Source organism: Pteronotus mesoamericanus, unplaced genomic scaffold (assembly GCF_021234165.1).
Source record: "Pteronotus mesoamericanus isolate MK-2021 breed Mesoamerican mustached bat unplaced genomic scaffold, CSHL_Meso_final scaffold_1186, whole genome shotgun sequence".
Classification (NCBI taxonomy): Eukaryota; Metazoa; Chordata; class Mammalia; order Chiroptera; family Mormoopidae; genus Pteronotus; species Pteronotus mesoamericanus.
The window spans coordinates 2,499,638-2,515,762 of NW_026555302.1; the positions used below are offsets into that span (position 1 = coordinate 2,499,638).

The following is a 16,125-nucleotide window of genomic DNA, read 5'->3' on the forward strand; positions in this document are numbered from 1 at the left end:
TTTGCTTTTCACAAGAACAACACTTTAAGTAGAAGTAAAAATACAAATTAAATGTAAAGGGATGCATATAGTAACCAGAAAAACTAGAAGGGGTTATATAAATAAGAGACAAAGTAAAAGTTAAAGTCACTGTTAGAGGTAAAAAAGGGGGGCCTATATAATGATGATCAATTAAATAGAAATATATACAATTCAGAAGTCATATGCACTAATAACATATCTTCAAAATTGTATTGTTGTATATGAAGGATGTACCAAAATAGACAATATGCTGGGCCATAATCATGCATAAACCTATTACAAACAAAATCATGCAGAGTATATTGTCTGAACACAGTGGAATTAGATTAGAAATCAATGACAAACAACTAAAAAAACTTACCAAATACTTGAAAATTAAGAAACACAAGTCTAAGTAACTCAGGTGTCAAAGAATAAGTCAATAAAAGTTAGAAAATATTTTTAATTGAGCAATTATGAAAATATGACATTTCCAAAGTACACTAATGGGCTAAACCTAAAACAGGTAGTCAAAAATTAATTAAGCTAGAAAAAACAAAGACTTAAAGATTAAAAAGGAAGAAGTAAGACTAGCATTATTAACAGATAAGAGGAATGTATAAGCTAAAAACCCAAAAGAATCCCCAAATAACTAGACTTATAAAGAAATGTAATAAGTTCACTAGATCTACAAAAAGTCAATTTTCATATAAATGGAACAACTAATTGGAAAATAAAATTTATAATTACCTTTACAGTGACACTAAAACATCAACTATCAAGAAATACATCTAGCCCTGGATGGTGTGGCTCAGTGGATTAAGTGCCAGCCTGTGACTGCCAGTTTGATTCCCAGTCAGGGCACATCCCTGGGTTGTGGGCCAGGTCCCTTCTTGGGAGTGTGCAAGAGGCAACCGCTCAATGTATCTCTCACACATTGATGTTCTCTTCCTTTCTCCCTCCCTTCTCCTTTCTCTAAAAAGTAAAATAAATAAAACCTTTTAAAAATACATCTATAAAAAGATACAAGAAGTTTCTCACTGAAAACTACAATACACTACTGAGAGAACTAAAGATGATCTAAGTAATATTAGTTTTGGATTAGATTCATGAGTTGCTAATGAACTGGAAGATTCAATATTGTTATAGCATCATCTCCCCACAATTAATCTATAGACTTATGATAGTACTAATAAAAATCACAGCAGTGTGTGTGCATATGTGTGTGTGTGTGTGTGTGTGTGTGTGTGTGAATTGACAAGTTGAGTTCAAAATTTATATGGAAATGTAGAGGATAGAAAATAGTCAACAAAACCTTGAAGAAGAAAAAGCTGGAGCATTTCCATTACCATATGTAAAGACACATTTCAAAGCTAGAGAAATTAAGACAGATTGGTACCGGCACAAACACAGACGAATAGACTATCAGAACAGAAGAGAACTCAAGTCATATACACATGTGACAGCCTGGTTTAGAGCGAAGGCACCACTGCCATTCAGTGAGGAGCTGGCAGTTATCAGTGGACTAAGTAAACAGTTTGCATTATATTGAAATAATAAAATACTACATGGTAATGCAGAAGTGTAAAATTCTGCTACTCACAACAACATGGGTGAATCTCACAGACATAACGTTGAATGCAAACATCTATACGAAAGTCAAGAACAGACAAAACTTACCTATAGTAATAGAAGTCAAATATTGGTTACCTTTGTGGGGTTTGACTGGAAGGGACATGAGCACCTTTTGGGGGGTACTTATAACGTTGCATATTTTTATCTGGAGGATGGTTTCATGTGCGGAATACATATGTTAAAAACCATCAAGCTGAACAATTAAAATGTATTCTCTTTATGTATGTTATACTTCAGTATTAAAAAGTCAAGCAGACAGAGAAGCTTTCAAAGAAAACTGAGAAGGAATCAACAGCAAGAAACTAAACGTGAGAAATCTGAAACAGAACCAAAGAAAACAGAAGATTTTGAAGAACTGGTGAATGAGCAGCGGCAGGCAGGACGGACGAAAGAGTCCACTGGATTCAACACCTAAGAGGCCCCTAATGAGACCTGTTTGTGAAGTGGAAGAGCTGAGACCGGTTTTCAGTGATCCACGCTGTGAACGGAGGGGAAGAATCTGCAAAGAATCCTGACACATCAACCCAAGCAGGGGAAGAAGGAGGACGGTGTCTAGAGAGGGATGTGGAGTTAAAGAACAGTGTTTCATTTTAAGTAAAAATGGGACTGTGGGTTATTCCTAAATATCCATAAAAACTATTTCTAGTCTCTATAGACCTAACTAGATCTCTAGTATTAAATGCAGCAAAGACATTTCTCCTCCGCTTTTTAAAAATTTTTATCACAGGAGAAAATGCATATTTCTAATGGAGTTTGAAAAATTACATCCTAAAATTTGAATTACTCTTTAGCAAAAGTTAACCCTCCATAGAAAAGTTTGTTTAAATATCTCTAACTACAGGGGAAGTTTACAGAGTCAGTTACCCTGAAAATGTGTACCAAGATACACTCCTCAACTCAATAGTTCTTTTATCTTCTCTTTACCAATTCATGTGAAGGATATGCAGACTTATAATCGCTAGGTGATTACTACATTTTTTTATAGTTCCATGAAAGTTCAATACTGTTGCAGATGTTTTGCTATTTTTCCCCCTCTGAGTACCTCATTTTCTGGACACTTGCAGTAATAAAAAGAATAAATGGGTTAGTTTTATTATAACTATAAAAAGAATAAATGGGTTAGTTACATATTATAGCCTATTTGTACCACATTAAGTTCACATGCGCTTCATTAAAAACATCCAGGGTTTGTCATAAAGTTTTACTTTACAAGCAACACCAGCAATACCCATGCACAGAAGTATACCAGCCTTCCTCCAAGAAGGAATATATAAACAGTAAATGACTTACTATAATGTGCTGATAAGGATCTATAAATGACATTTTGGTTGCAGTTACAGGAAATCTCTTCACACTTCAAAGGTCTTCTCTGGCGCTCTGGCTTTGTTAAAACCTACAAAATAAACAATCATTGTTACGCTCCCTCTTGGATGTAGTTCCAAGATTCCAAAGACGATGGGTATGAACCTTTAGATGTAAAAGCCTACCCAAGGGGACCAGATAGACTGAGTTCCTAATTGTTTATACATGTTGGTTTACACATAGAACTTAGGGAAAGGACAAACATATTTTGGTAGTACTGTTTAATTTCTATATTTATTTGTTCAAATTTATTCTGTGAGTGATTATTAAGCAACTCCAGGGTTTTCTGCATTTGCCAAGTGTTTTATGAGAAGTTCATTGAAATTACGGAAAATTAAAATTTTTTGTACTATTTATAAATAAAAAGCCACATGCCATTGTTAGTTATCTCAGTTGGGTCAGTATTACACAAATTCACAATAAGAAGGGGATGTTTTTCACCATAGCTATTTAAGAATTTAAAAAATATATTCATATTGAATTTCAACTTTAATGCTGACATTTTAAAAGAAATGTTTGCTCATACTAAGGAACCAGTTTAATTTGGAAGCAGTTGAGAAAGAAATATTTTAATGAAAAAAAGCCCTCTCTATCCTTTGATTTTCTTCTACAATTACTACCCTTCTCCATCATCAACATCCCCCACCAGAGTGATACATTTGTGACAACTGACGAACCTACATCAACACAATCATTCAAAGTCCATAGCACACCTTAGGGTTCACTTGGAGTAGGATATTCTATAGGTTTTGACCATATATGATGGCATGAAACCATTATTACAGTATCATAAAAGTGTGTGCACGGCCCTAAAAATCCTGTGTGCTCTTCCTAGGCATCCCTCACTGTCCCCCACCCCCTGCCAATCTCTAGCAACCTCCCCTCTTTCTCCTGTGTCCACACTTTCATCTTTTCCAGCATGTCATATGGTTGTAATAGCCTTTTCAGATTATCTCCTCTCACTTAGTAATATACATTTTAAGTTTTTGCCATGTCTTTGTATGGCTGGATAATTCATTTCCTTCTACCAGTAATGTTCTCTTTCTGGAGGTACCACAGTTTATGTATCCATTCACCTACTGAAGGAGTCTTGGTTGCTCCAAAATGTTGGCAATTGTGAATAAAACTGTTATAAACATCTGTGTGCAAGATTTTGTGTGAAGAGAGTTTTCAGTTACTCTGGCTAAGTATCAAGGAGCGGGATTGCTGGATTGTATAAGAGTGTGCTTAGTTTTATGAGATAAAACTGCCAAATTGTCTTCCAAAGTGGCTGTACCATTTTTCATTTCCACCAGCAATGTATGAGAGTTCTGTTGCTCTACATCCTCACCAAAATTGGATGTTGTCAACGTTCTAGATTTTGGCCATTTTTGTAAGTGTGTAGGGGTATCTTATTGCTGTTTTAATTTTCATTCCCTGATGACATATGATGTGAACCATCTTTTCATATGTTTATTTGCGATCTGTAATGTCTTCTTCAGTGAGGTGTCTGTTAAAGTCTTTAGCTCATTTTTTAAATCAGGTAATTTGTTTTCTTATTGAGTTTTAAGAGTTTTTAAAAAATATTTTGAACAACAGCCCTTTATCAGATGTGTCTTTTGAAATTATTTCTACCCAGGATGTTTTATCATTTTAATGTAAAAAAATATGAATCAATATTATAAGAAAGTGCTTTGGCTGGTGTGGCTCAGAGGACTGAGTGCCGGCCTGTGAACCAAAGGGTTGCCAGTTTGATTCCCAGGCAGGTCACATGTCTGGGTTGTGAGCAAGGTCCTTAGTAGGAGGTGTATGAGAGGCAACCACACATTAATGTTTCTCTCTCTCTCTCTCCCTCCCTTCTCCCTCTGTCAAAAAATAAATAAGTAAAATCTTTAAAAATATATATTATTAGAAAGGTAAAAGTCACCCATAGCCCCCTACTTAAAAATTATATAAATGACAATCCCTCTTCTTCATTCTGCCTCATCAAGGATCATTCTTTTGACTGGGGGTGGGGGGGAAGCTATTTTTAAAATAAAACATTTACTTTAATCACGTATATCACTTCTTATGCTTCTAAACCTCGATTATTTTTATCTTCTCATAGTGCTTCTTCATCAGGATGAAAATATAGGCAGTTTTTTAAATCAACATGAGGCCAAGCCATCAGTGTGACTTTATTATAGTAAATTGCCATAATCTTTGTCTTGCATTTGCTTATTTTAAGCCTACTAAAAAATTGTTTTTAACATCAGCCAATAACTAATATGCTTAGTTATTACATTTCTGTTACTGTGGTTGGCTCTGTCTCTGAATGTCATTCACTTTCCGATCTTTAGTGCGGTATCATCTCCCCAGTGAAGTCTTCCCTGACTGTATTATTTTACTAGAAACCCTGCTTTCTTGATTATTGCCATCTACATCTATCATATACTTTTCCTTGTTCTCTCTCTCTTCTCCCTTAATTAGAACATAAACTCCATGAAGGCAGGTTTGTGTGTGTGTTATTCCTTGTGATATTCCCCGCTCCTGTGTAGGTACACATTGTCAATTAAGACATATTTGGTGAGTGAATAAATATCAAGCAAGAGAAACAATTTTTAAGCCCAGTTAACCTAAAGCATTTTAACCAAGTAAAAGAAAGTTCATTTTCTATTCATCCATAAATTGCATTGTCTTTATTTCTCTCTGGTTTTTCTACATCACCTTGCTCTGTTCATCAATGCTGGTATGAGTTTTCTCTTTTCTGTCTTATTCTTTCCCCCTAGTTACTGTCATATGACAAACATCATATGAACATAATACAAACTTGATTGTTTATTTACCACCTTCCTATACTGTGCCTTTGATTAGGGGCCAAGGATTCTTGCAACTAAGTCAATTTCATATTAAAGGCACAAAAGTATAAGAAGTATTGTAGCAAAGCTACAATAGAATAATTGGCATTTGTATTTGCAATGTAAGAAATGTATATCTACATCAGATAATACGATGTTAACTATTCGCAGTTCTCATTATCAGAATGTCCTAAGGTATTTCTGTTACATCTTGTTCAAAAGAATCAGCAATGACTTACCCTACCAGGATGGCTATTGTTTTTACGCCAATCACACCTTCATCAGCCCTCAAGTCATAACAGTGCCCATACGCTAGAGCTCCTGGTGGAATATGTTCTTCTAGGTTATATAGTATGAAAACTGCCTGCCTCTTTCTCACTAACATTCCACATCCCTCCTATTTACCCCTTGGAAGTGAAGTAATTTCTTAATTTGGATCCTACCTTCAAGCACCGAATAGGCCACATACAGCGCCTGGGTCTGAAGTCATCCCTGCGGTCCCGCTTCTCTTTCCAGAAGCTGACCTGCCCATGCAGTCAGAGGCCCAGGCCAGGGCACTGCTTACTATCAGGGGTTCAAGGCCTGAGGAACAACCATGATTCCTTCAGTGAAGCAGCAGAGTTTGGTGAAAACACCACTGGATATGGGATCAGAAAGACCTTGCTTTAAACTCCAGTTTCACATTAGACCTATATATGTGACTGTCACGACCTTAAATGTTGGAGTGAAGACGAATGAGTTAACGGCTGTGAAAAGCACCTGTCCAAAAAGGGACACTCAATGCATTTAAGTTTCCCTTTTCCCATCAAGATTACAGGGACTGACCACTAATAACTAGACATTTACTTTGAAAATGTAGTGTCTGCTATAATCATGGCTGTGACTGGAAACTTGGAAAAATTTTGGTGGATTTATCATTCAACAAATAAATACCCACAACATCCTATGTACTATGCAATGCGCTAGGGAGCAAATGATGAACCATCCACGTGTGTAGTATGAAATTTTGTGGCTCTACGAACTCCTTACTTGGTAGTATTGATAGTGAAAACTCAAAAAGTAAACTGGACTATGGAAGTTATTCTCATCAGAAGCTTCTGTCTTAAAAATAGTGCCAATGACAGAGGCAGAGCAGCAGAGCATCTGCTGGGACCTACAGACTTTCAGGCCACAAACAGTGGCTTTACGCAAGATATTCACCTACTGTACAGTAGACAGTGGGAATGCAGAGGAGAATAAGGCATAGCTTCTGGCTTCAATAAGCACTGTAAGGTAATGCAGGAGTGGCATTACATGCAGCCTTGTACCCCATGCTCACATATTGCTAAAAGCTATACCACTTTCTATGAGTAATGTCTACAGTTGCAAGGGAATCTTGGAACCTAATCCTCTGGAAAAGAGTTTCAATGATTTCCCATTTCTTTACTATAAAGTCAAAATCCTTAACATGGTCTACAGCTGTGGCTTTCATACCTATTTCCTAAAAACCAAAGCAGGAAAACCTTTTTACATGACAATAGAACATACAAATATTTATATACAAACATATATAAATAAAATATGGAAAATGTATGTGATATAATAGTTTTACTAAGAATGATGTACTCTGATTTTTGTTCTATTTCATTTAGCACCAGCCCACTAAATTGACTTCATGACCGACTAGTAAGAGTGTGAAGATGCTGGCCTAAAAGACTTCAAGACTGGATTTCTATCAGCTTCCTCTGCCTTATCCCCAAACTCTGCTCTTTTCTTTCTCTGTGACAGCTGTACTGTTTTTCTTTCCTTGCTTCAGATGTGCTATACTCTCCTCCACCCAGAGCTCTAATCCACCTCTTCCTTCCATCCATCTACTCTACAAATATTGATGACATAACTTCTGATGTGTCAAGCATTCTATGGTCTGAAGAGACAAACCTGAATGAGTTCAATACAGTTCCTTTTCCTTTGGAACTTATATTTCTAGAGGGCAGTCAGAAAACAAGTAATCCAAGAAATGAAGGAAAATATTAGAAATAAATATGTAAAAAGTGGTGGGAGCAAGGAAAAAGCAGAACTAGAGAATAACCTGAGGCCTGAGCTCTGGGAGCAGGCCACAGAGAGTGGGTCTAGAATACGGTGTTCCAGGCAGGCCTTTGAGGAATTGAGAGGAGTGGCTAGTGAATGATGAGTAAAAGCAAAAGTGGCTTCTGGAGATGCTGGAAATAGAGGTGGGGGGCAGATCCTGCAGGGCCTGATAGGCAACTACTGTTCTCCTAAATACAACTCATCCATGCTTCAGAACTCAACTAAAATGCTACTTCCACAGGGAAGCTTCCCATGGCCTTCAGAGTAGGCATAGTCTCCCTGTTACTGGTTCCATTTGCACCATATAATTCTTCTTCAAGCCTTTCATTCTACTTATACATTTTCTGCCTTTCCTGAGAGAACTAAAGATGCATAAAGTCAGGACCATATTTATCTTTTCATAGAGTTATCCCTAGTGCCTAGCACAGTGCCTCAAATACAGTAGCTTCTGGATAAATATTTGCTGGATAGATGGCTAGATAGATAAATATTAGTCAGTGTCAGGTTTATGTATGAAGGAAATTCACAGAATAGTACTGGCATTCTACTTTGATATCTATTTATCCATTCCTTTTTTTTAAATCTGCACCTGAGGACATGATCATTGATTTTAGAGAAAGGGGAAGAAAGGGAGAGAGGGGAAGAGAAACATCCATGTAAGAGGGAAACACTAATTGGTTGCCTCTCATACTTGCCCTGACTGAGGACTGAATCTACAAGCCAGGCATGTGCCCTGACCAGGAATCGAACCCACAATATTTCAGGTTACAAGACAGCGTTCTGACCAACTGAGCCACACCAGCCGGAGCCCTAACTATTCTTAATGTCAAAGAAGGTTAAATACCAATCTCTAATTAAAAATATAAAAAGCAGAACAAGTGAAATTCCAGAAGGGGTGAAGCTAATACTCAAAATGTCAGCAACTCTGTCTTCTCATTTCCAACAATGCCATTCATAACCACTGTGTTCACCTGACCATTACCCTCTCGTATAACTATTGTATTGTGCAGCAAGACCTGGATAGATACTCCCCCAATGTCAAAGCCAAAAACAGAAAATATGGTTAAGATGAATAACTGTCCATGTCTACTAGGTTAGAAACTACATGGTAAATAGATATTAAACAAACAATGACTCATGGCACTGAATCTTAGATAAACTCTCTTTTGTTCTTTAAATCCATGCAGGGCTAGCTCTTGCTGACACCTCAGCCAGCCTCAAAATTTTTTTGTTTAACAATTATATTACACACACACATAATGAATTCAGAAATTAAAATGCTGTGTCTATGTATTCATCCAAAATTAAGCTCGGTTTAGAGTTGAGGTTTCTCCCCTCTCCAAGCTAGAGCCTGCATGGAAGGGTGAGGTCATTGGCTTCTCTCCTCTCCATCTACCTTCCAAGCTTGACAGCTCTGATTTTTAACCCCTTATGGTTGGAAAATGGTGAAGAGGAAAAGGTTATTATTTCACTGCACTATTGCAAGCTAGTTTTGTGAGCTCTGAGCCTAGCACATGTTAAAGCTAATTCTTTCTCTCCTAGATGCTTTTGCAAAGTATTCTGAGATCTCTTCCCTGCATTCTTTTTTTAAAAAATATTTATTTATTTTTAGACAGAGGGGAAGGGAGGGAGAAAGAGAGAGAGAGAAACATCAGTATGAGATTGCCTTTCACATGCTCCCTACTGGGGACCTGGCCCCCAACCCAGGCATGTGCCCTGACTGGGAATTGAACCAGTGACCCTTTGGTTCACAGGCCAGCATGCAGTCCACTGAGCCACACCAGCGAGGGCTCTTCCCCTTATTCTGATATGTACCAATACACCTCTATTCTAGCTGGGATCTTGCACTTTCTTCCATAGCTCCAATGCATCCTGCAGTCCACCTCTACACAGTATGTTCTTTCTGAGATTCTTTCATTCTACCAAGAGAACATCTTGTATAGAATTTAAGACTAAAGGATTCTCTTGAATCCATGGAGAACACTCGTAACGGTAGCCTATCTCCCAAAACCCCCTAAGAATGCAATTACTTGCCAAATGAAACACACTCTTCTGCTACCTATGACCCCCTATATTTCTCAAGCAGGACTAGACACCAGCTTACAGCAGGAGACATATTAAACACTCTGATAAACTTTCCGAGTAATCTCCTTAAAGACCGCTCACTTCACTGGGTGTTAGAAAGTGTATTCCTCCAAAACAAATGAACAAACAACAACAACTCTCCCGAAGTTCTCCCCGTGTCCCTGCCTTTCCCACCCTTTAACGCTTGTGAAGTAGGAATGGGGGTTTACCGTCTAAAATGTTTTCAACCACCTGCTTCTTTCAAAATGGGAAGGAGTAGGCTGTATCACAACTCATTTTAGTAGTTGATGTCTTAGTTCTTATATCTTAGGATCTTGGCCAACACTTCCACTTTAAAGTTCAATAAGCAGATGGACCAAATTCCAAAATGGCAGAACGAGGAGCTTGGGAAGTCCTCTCTGCAAAAAGCACTAAAGAAAGAGGTCAGGGTTATCACAAACAACAACTCTGGATATTGACGAAAAGGTATGCAAAACATGAAGAGCATTTTTTCAAAAACTACTAAATTTGAATAAGAACAGTGGGAGTCTGTGACATTTTAGCAAGAAGCTGCTCCTACCATCACCACCAACTCTGTTCCAAAGGATAGAAATTCTATCTGGAAGGCAGGGCGGCTCTAAGAAGGCAAGGGGTAGAGGTGGGGGATAGATGGTATTTGATAGAAAGCATGGAAAATTCTATGTCCAGGGGCGTTGTCAAAAACAATAGAGATGCAGTAGCAAACAATTAGGAAAATTTACTGTTTGCATGGGATTCACACTGGCTGGGGTAAGCAACACAATGGCAGATCAGCCAGAAATTTAATAGGGAGACCTGGAAGAGACAAGCAGAGAGAGCCTTGCTGAACCTCACTTGCTCCTGGTGGTCTGGAAGACTTTGTATATGCAAGACTGTCCATAGCAAGAAAAGAGCTCAGAGGACCTTGCCTAGACAATCACTGAATGTGGCTTTGTGCATTCAGAGAGTAAAGACCAGGGATGACTAGTAAATTCCACGCACTTTGAAAGCATTCCCCAGGCCATAAGTAGATTAATCAGCAGAGGTGGAAGATTTACTTGCTGAAGTGTTAAAGCAAACCTGACCCATCACTGGCTGACAGGTAAGCTCTGCTGAGCCACGGGCAGCCCTTTAACCAGGCTTAGAGAGAAAAACACTATGAAAAGTAGAAACTGAACTGGCACCACAGAGGCTGAATACTGTAGGAACAGACTCCATAGAATGCGATTAGGAAAGTCATTCAGACAAACAAGAAGCAACAGTAACCCATGTCCCCAGGAGAAGGATCAGAATCCAGAGTTGCTACAATATATAATCTAAAATTTTCAGTTTTCAGCAACAACAACAACAGTAACAAAACAGTAAATTTGACCTAGATACGGGAAGGGGAGAGGAGGGGAGGGAGGAAGTAGTCAGTTATAACTATCCCTGAGTGTCTCCAGATTATAAATCTAGCAAATATTTCAAAGAATCTGTTACTCATAAGTTCACAAAACTGAAGAAAACAATGCTAAAAATTGAAGGAAGGTATGACACAATAATACATCAAATAGAGAACAGCAGTAAAGAGATATAGACATTAGAAAAAAATAACCAAATGTAAATTCTGGAGTTAAAAGTAAAAAAGAAGAAAATTGTACCCTTTGTGACAGTATGAATGGACCTGGAGAAAATTATGCTACGAGAAATAAGCCAGTCAGAGGAAAACAAATACCATATGATTTCATTCTTGTGAGGAATCTAATGAACAAACTGAACTTACAAGGAAAATGGGGACAGATTCATAGATAGAGAACAGATGACAACTGGGAGTGGGGGAAATTAGAGGGTGGAGGTATTGAGGAAAAAGGAAAAAGGACTCATGGACATGGACAACAGTGTGGTGATTGCTCGGAATGGTTATAAGAGGACTAAATGGTAAAGGGAAAAAAAAATACAATGAAGATTAAATTTTAAAAATTCAAAAAAATAAAACAAACCATGACTGAAGACTGCTGGTCAAGATGGTGGTATAGGTAAACACAGCCCACCTCCTCACACGTCCTTATCAAAATTACAATTAAATATAGAACGACCATCATTCAGAACTGTCAGACAACTATGGAATCAAAGAAACCATATCCATCCAGACTAGTAGGCAGTGTGGAGACATGGAAGGGGCTGGACCTACACCACGTGTGGTAGACAAAAATTTAGGAGCGATATCTTGAGCAAGGGAGCCCAGCCCCACACCAGGGCCCCCAGCCCAAGGCTCCAGTGCCAGGAAAATAAGCATATCTCCTGGCTGCAAAAACAAGCAGGGACTGAGTTGGTAGAAGAAACTTCTGGAGTTCCAAGCAGTTCCTCTGAAAGAGCCTATACACAGACTTATTCAAACTCAATCCCTCTGAGCTCCAGCACTGGGATAGCAGTTTGAAAGGTACTAGTAGCACACAGGGAGGACCTGAAGTGTCTGGCATCAAGGTGAGAGCTGGAGGGCAGCTCTCTCCCAGACTTAAAGGTGAGCGGAGGCCATCGTCCCTTTTCTGAGCCCTCCCATCCCCTGCAGAGCCCCAGAGCCACAGATCCTGCAGGTGGGAGCCATATCTGAAACTCCATCACCCTGGCTAACACTGTTTGCCCTGCACTGGAGATCCCCTGTGAGGCTCTGTCCCACCCAACTCATGCGCCTACCCAAGCTGCCAGCAGTGTTTTTTTCCATATGAATGGTTGCTCTTGACCCATGCTTCACAACATCCTAAATCCTCTCGAACAAGCAGCAGCTGGCCTTCTATGAACCTCTGGCCCCTATATCTCATACTAAGTGGCCCCTGGCCCAGCACTCACAACAGCCAGCCTAGGTTCACAGCTTGGCTTCACCTGGAAACTCCAAGCCCAGCACAAATAGCAGCCATCTGCAGAGTGCCTTCTCACTCATGCAGGGTGGCCCTCAGCAGAACACAGGAGGGGGCTGACGATGGCCTTCATCCCCGGGAAACCCCAGAGTCTGCACAACCAGTGGACACCTACAGACCATGTCGGAGCACCACCGCCCTGCCCCAGCACAGCTGAGCCTCCACGGAGGGTGCAGGTTGGTGGTCAGTGGTCACATCCAGTCCTTGCAGCTGACAGGCCTGGGTAAATCCCTCCCATTGATCTGCCAACCGCAACCAAGGCTCAACTACAAGAGGAGGGTGTATTTAGCGCACACAGAGGGTGCATCTTGAGTACCCAGCTGGGGTGAAAGGGAGGCTGTGCCACTGGACCCTATAGGACACCTACTACATTAGGCCACGCTACCAAGACAGGGAGTCATAACAGCTCTATCTAATACATAGAAACAAACACAGGGCAGCTGCCAAAAAAAGGAGACAAAAAACCATGATCCAAATGAAAGAGCAGACCAAAATTCCAGAAAAAGGACTCAACAAAATGGAGATAAGCAATCTATTAGATGCAGAGTTCAAAACACTGGTTATAAGGATGCTCAAGGAACTTAGTGAGGACCTCCTCAGCAGCATAAAAAAGGTCCAGGCAGTGGCATGACATATTCAAAGTGCTGAAGGAACAAAACTATCAACCAAGAATACTACATCCAAAAACATTATCCTTTAAAAAATAAGGGGGGAAAAAGACATTCCCACAACAGTAAAAACTAACAAAATATTTTGCTATGGGATAAGCATTATAAGAAAATTCAGGCTGAAGAAAGTTACACCAGATGTTAACTCAAATCAACACAAAGAAATAGAAAGGGAAAAAAAGGAAGTGTACAGACAATTCAGAAGTTGGTATAAATATAAATATTTTTTCTCATTTCTTCTCTGAACTGTTTTAAAACTCAACTGCATAAAATAATAATTATAAAATTACATTGGGCTTATTTAAAGATGTTTTATGTATGAAAATAATAGTACAAAGAATGAGAAAAGAATAAAACTATAGTGGAGTAAGAAAATAACACCGAAAGTTATTTGAATCCAAAGGAAGAAATAAATAGTATTAAAAACAGCAAATATGGCCATGGCTGGTGTGGTTCAGTTGGTTGGAGTGTCATCCCATAACCAAAGGGTCTCAGGTTCAATTCCCAGTTAGGGCACATACCCAGGTTGCAGGTACCATTCTTGGTTGGACACATACGAGAAGAAAACCAATTAATGTTTCTCCCACATTGATGTTCCCGCCCTCTCTCTCCCTTCCCTTCCTCTCTCTCTCTAAAGCAATGAAAAAATGTCCTCAGGTGAGGTAAAAAAACAGTAAAAGTGTAGGTCAAAATAAGGTGTTTTATATATAGTTTTTCTCTTTTTTTTCTAAGCTTCTTTAAAAGACATAAAATGTATAAGTCAATAAATTACAACACTATATTACTGGGTTTATAAGATAATATAGATTATATGACAATATAACACAAATGAGCGGAGATAGGTTGGATAGATTGGATCTATATTACAGCAAATTTTCTATATTGTACTGGAATTAAGTTATTGACATACAGTAGATTACAATAAATTAAAGTGTGTATAGAAATAATTCCTAGAATAACCACTAAGAAAATCACTCAAAAATATGGTTAAAACATCAACAAAGGCACTAGAATGGTCCACTAGAAAATATCTACTTAAAACAAGGAACTGAGGAATAAAAACAGGACATAGAGAAAACAGAAAGCAAAAGGGAGGATGGAAATCCAACTCTAACTATAATAACATAAAATGTGAACAGATTTAACACTGTAATCAAAAGGCAAAGATTATCCGACTGGATAAACTCTAATACATACAAAAGACTAATAAAATCTAAATAAAGATGGCAGTTTAGTTAGTGGCTTTATACCAATGACAGTTTCCTGGTTTTTATCATGTAATACAGTTACGTAAGAAATTACATTTGAGAAATCTGGGTAAAGGCTAAATGGAAATTCTCTGTAATATTTTTTGTTATTTCTTATCTTACATTATTTCAAACTAAAGAAGGTACCTTAAAAGTTCAATAGTTACAAAATAGTCTTGGGGATGTTAAGTACAACACAGGAAATACAGTCAGTAATACAGTAATAACTATGCATGGGGCCTGGGGCCTGGGGGGTCTAGGCTTATCAGGGGGAATCACTTCATAAATTATATAAATGTCAAGCCTAACACTAATGTACCCCTACTACTACTACTATAAAACAATATCGAATGTCAGCTGTAACTGGCAAATAAAAACTAATACTGATACAGTTACATACGTACAATTTTCATTCCAAAGTTATGTTAAAGAAGTAACAAAGCAGTCAGGTCGGATAAGGTTCACTTTCTTCAGGATAATCATTGGCCGTAATTGCCAGACAGTGACGGCATTTTCAATCCTAGTTATGAATAGGCACCCGTTCGCCTTTTTTTCCTCCTAATCTATTAATAGTAGCCATAGATATTTTAGGTTTCTATGGACTTAAGGTATTTCTGTCCAACTGGTCACAATAAAGGGAGAAAATGTGTTTTTCTCCCACAATTAGCTCAGTCCTGGAAAACTTACTGCCATGAGGTTGCACAACCACCCTCATGAATGCTCCGTAAAACAGCAGTTTGGGGTTTTTAAACTAGCTGAATAACTATTCTTGGTATACAGTCTTTTAAGTCTGAAGCAAGAGCTATGAAATTCATGGTTTCTTTTTTTTATTTTCTTGCTCCCTTTAGTTTTTTGTTTTGTTTTTGTTTTTTTTTTTTTTTTGACTGCCCTGTAATTAGAAACTTCCTGAACACTAGTGAGAGGGAAATTGGAAACGTTTTCAACACACACTTGTCTGTGCAATGCAACTGTTGGCTCTCAATGAATGCCTAACGGTGTGTGGTCTGTCCAAACCCCCTTTAGTCATGTTGTTAGTGCAAGACAGAATTTTCTGGAAAAGTGAACCAGAATCAGAAACACAGACTAGACATTTCTGTCAATTTTCTTTCCCAGCATAGAGTGACAACAGGAAAAGAAGGGGCTGTTATCAGGTTGTGGTATCCAGAGGGGGAAGGAAGAGGGGCCTTTTCTCCTTCCCTCCCTTTGACGGTGCAGCAGAGAAGAGGGGGTGACAAGAGGCTCGGCACTGAAGTCAGGGCGGGCTGCTCTCCTGGGGCCGGACCCAGGGAACCCCGAGCCTGTCTCCCCTTGGCTCTGGCTGCGCTATCCTGCTCCTCAGCCTCCTCCTCTGGAA

General features: G+C 38.8%; 1 protein-coding gene across 1 annotated transcript in view; it reads right to left on the reverse strand.

The window, feature by feature from the left end:
• PLA2G4A (phospholipase A2 group IVA) overlaps positions 1-16,125 on the reverse strand; it is a 144,133-nt gene that overhangs the window by 114,589 nt on the left and 13,419 nt on the right. The window contains exon 2 of the mRNA XM_054587640.1: positions 2,926-3,028. Within this exon, the coding sequence (XP_054443615.1) occupies positions 2,926-2,958 (33 nt within the window). The 5' untranslated portion in view covers positions 2,959-3,028. The remainder of the gene's footprint in view (positions 1-2,925; positions 3,029-16,125) is intronic.